Source organism: Charadrius vociferus, unplaced genomic scaffold (assembly GCF_000708025.1).
Source record: "Charadrius vociferus isolate BGI_N301 unplaced genomic scaffold, ASM70802v2 scaffold214, whole genome shotgun sequence".
NCBI classification, from domain to species: Eukaryota; Metazoa; Chordata; class Aves; order Charadriiformes; family Charadriidae; genus Charadrius; species Charadrius vociferus.
In genome coordinates, this window is record NW_009647955.1 from 522674 (window position 1) to 525840 (window position 3167).

A 3167-nucleotide genomic window follows, 5' to 3' on the forward strand; every position below is an offset into this window, starting at 1 on the left:
TGCCCAAATCTGGGGGGCAGGCACGGTAGGGTGGTTGGGGGGAGCCTCATCTCCCTCCTGGGTGATGCCTGCCGCCCTTGATGCAGTGTGCTCTCCCTCCAAAGCAGGCAGAGTCCCCAAGGTGGGACAGAGGTGGTGCCAGAGCAGGGCTGGGTGGCACTGCCTGGTGGTCCCCCAGAGTGCCCCACTCCCAAGGGACAGCTTGTGTCTGTGCCAGGCTGTGGCTTCCCCCACCACCACCACCTCCCCCAGCTGCTGCCTTGACTGGGCACGGAGGGGGCAGGAGGGGTCCCTGGGGTGGTGGGAGGCTGCTGGGGTGGGTGGCGATGGTCCCCTCCCCCACCCCACCACATCTGGTGCTGCCCCTCCCCGCACTGAGGTCTCCATCAAGCGCAGCGGAAAAGGATTTTAATTACCTTTCAGGAAAAACAACAATTAGAGAAAATAACAGCTTCTTGCCTCCCCGCCTCCGCCTCCCTGTGCCAGGCTGAGTAGGCGCTGCGGCCGCCAGCGCTGCCACGCACTGCCTGACACTACCTGCCCGCCCGGCTGTGCCAGGGCAGCCAGAGCCCCGTAACCATCAGTACCCCCTTTGCCAGGGGTTGGCAGCAAGGGGCTGCCTGGTGCCCTGGGAGGTACCATCTCCCCTCTCTGCCCTCTTCTGCAGGTATCTGGGGTGCCTGACATGCCCTGGGCTGGCACAGCAGGGTTTGCTGGGGGTGGCTGGTTGGCACCTTGGCACAGCACCCCTTGCCGTGCCTGCCTTGCAGCTGGCATGGAGGCCATGCAGTAGTGGGTGTCCCTTTCTCCCTGCTCCAGGCCCACCTTCCGGTACTTCACCTGGCACACGTGCCTGCTGGGCATCGCGGGCTGCTGTGTCATGATGTTCCTCATCAGCCCTGTGTCGGCCTCAGCGAGCCTGGGCTTCCTCCTCCTCCTCCTCCTCGCTCTCCACTACCTCTCACCCAGTAGCACCTGGGGCTACATCAGCCAGGCCCTCATCTTCCACCAGGTGAGCCCTGTTCTCCTCCGCTGTTCCCTCATGGGGTGGAGAGCTGGTGTCCCCAAGATGGTGTCCCCATGGCAGCTCCATCCCAGGCAGCATGTCCTCAGAGCTGGCATCCCCCTCGGTGGTTTGTTGAAATAAGGGGTGTTCCTCACTTGCTGCCCACCCTCCCTCCCTCCAGGTGCGGAAGTACCTGCTGATGCTGGATGTGCGGAAGGACCATGTCAAGTTCTGGCGCCCGCAGATGCTGCTGATGGTGCAGAACCCGCGGGGCAGTGCGCGCCTCATTGACTTTGTCAACGACCTCAAGAAGAGCGGACTCTATGTCTTGGGCCATGTCGAGCTGCAGGACTTGGGTGAGGGTCTGCACTATTCCCAGCACTGGTGGCCTCTGCCCTTTGCTGTGGTGCTGGGAGCATTCCTGGAGTCCTTCTGACTGGGCAGGGTGGGCACAGCAAGGGAATGTCAGCACTTTGAGCACACATGTGGCACCTTGGGCTTGCTATGGGGGACATAGGTGGCTTGTGTCTGTCCCACATCTCTTGTGCACACAGGCTGCACACTTGCACATGCGTGTGCTCAAGTATTCATCCCTACATGTGCACATGGGGCTCCTGCATGTGTCAGTGCTGGTGTGCACACACAGCACATGCCACCCAGGCTCCTCTGGGCCTCTGTGCAGCATGGTCCTGTTGCATGAGTCAACGCCTGTGCACACACAGGACACACTCGGCACAGCCTTGCACATGTGTGTGCATCCTCACTTCATGTCTGCCACTGTGCGGCCATGTGCTTCAGGCGTGTTTGCACCCTGGTGTGTGTTGGTTTGCACACGCGTGCTCCCTGGCACATGCTGTGGCCGTCTCCATCCCCACCCCAACGGATGCATGGGCTCTGCTCCCCCTCCCCCACCGTTGCCGTGGTGACTAATGGCCTGAAATTGGGGAGGGGGGATGGGGCTGCCATGGTATTTTTTATATACTTATGTATAATTTCATCTCTCTGGCTAGAAGTACCTGCTTCCACCTTCCCTGTCTCGTGGGTGCTGGGGTGGGCACAGGGATTGGCATTTGTTTTGCAGGGGGGGTGCTGTGAGGACACCAGGGTGAGCCCCCACTATGGGGTACCCGACCCACTGATGCTGTTCTTGCTCCGCACGCAGACATGCTGCCCTCGGACCCGCTGCAGCCTCAGCAGGACTCGTGGCTGAGCTTGGTGGACAAGCTGAATGTCAAGGCCTTCGTCAGCCTCACCCTTGCACCCTCGGTGCGGCACGGTGTCCGGCAGCTCCTCTTCACCTCTGGCCTTGGTGAGTGGGTGGGCATGGGTGAGGGTCCACCCTGCTGCCTCTGCGGGCTGAGAAGTACCAAGGGGTTTGGAGGCGCCTGGATGGGCGGTGCCAAAGCTGAGGTGGGGCTTGGAGGCATCTGGGATGAGCAATGCTGCAGCCAAGTTGGGGCTTGGAAGCATCTGTGTCAGCAATGTTGAGGGACTTGAAGACACCTGGATGGGCAATGCCAAGGGAGTTGGAAGCACCTGGTGTGGGCAGTGCCAAAGCCAAGTTGGAGCTTGGAGAGGTTTTGGGTGGGCAATGCCAAGTTGGGTCTTGGAAGCATCTGGGTGCATGATGCTGAGGGGTCAGGAGTGAACAGGCTGCCCAGAGAGGTTGTGGAGTCTCCCGCTCTGGAGACATTCAAAACCCGCCTGGATGCTGTCCTGTGCAACCTGTTGTAGGTGACCCTGCTCTGGCAGTGGGGGTTGGACTAGATGATCTCCAGAGGTCCCTTCCAACCCTGACCATTCTGTGAGTCACCAGGTTGAGCAATGCCAAAGCCAAGCTGGGGCTCATTGGCACCTGCAGTGCCCGTCTTTGCTCAGCTGGGCTGGCGTGTTCTCTTTGGCAGGTGGGATGCGCCCCAACACTCTGGTGCTGGGCTTCTACGACGACGCGGCACCGCAGGATGGTCTAGCCCGGCACCCTGCCTTCACCAGCGCCCGTGAGGAGGTCCCCCTGGGCTTCCCGCCTCTTCGGGCACCCACCACCCCCAAGCTGCTATCAGCCCGGGAGTACGTGGGCATCGTGGCTGATGCCCTGAAGATGCTTCGCAACGTCCTGCTGGCCCGGCAGCTGGAGAGCCTGGACAAAGCCTGGGAGCTGCGG

The 3167-nt window shown here is 61.4% G+C and overlaps 1 protein-coding gene across 1 annotated transcript in view; it reads left to right on the forward strand.

Annotated features, from left to right (window-relative positions):
- SLC12A9 (solute carrier family 12, member 9) overlaps positions 1–3167 on the forward strand; it is a 9119-nt gene that overhangs the window by 3433 nt on the left and 2519 nt on the right. The window contains exons 11-14 of the mRNA XM_009883400.1: positions 820–1012; positions 1188–1362; positions 2169–2315; positions 2911–3163. Coding sequence (XP_009881702.1) covers positions 820–1012; positions 1188–1362; positions 2169–2315; positions 2911–3163 — 768 coding nt within the window. The remainder of the gene's footprint in view (positions 1–819; positions 1013–1187; positions 1363–2168; positions 2316–2910; positions 3164–3167) is intronic.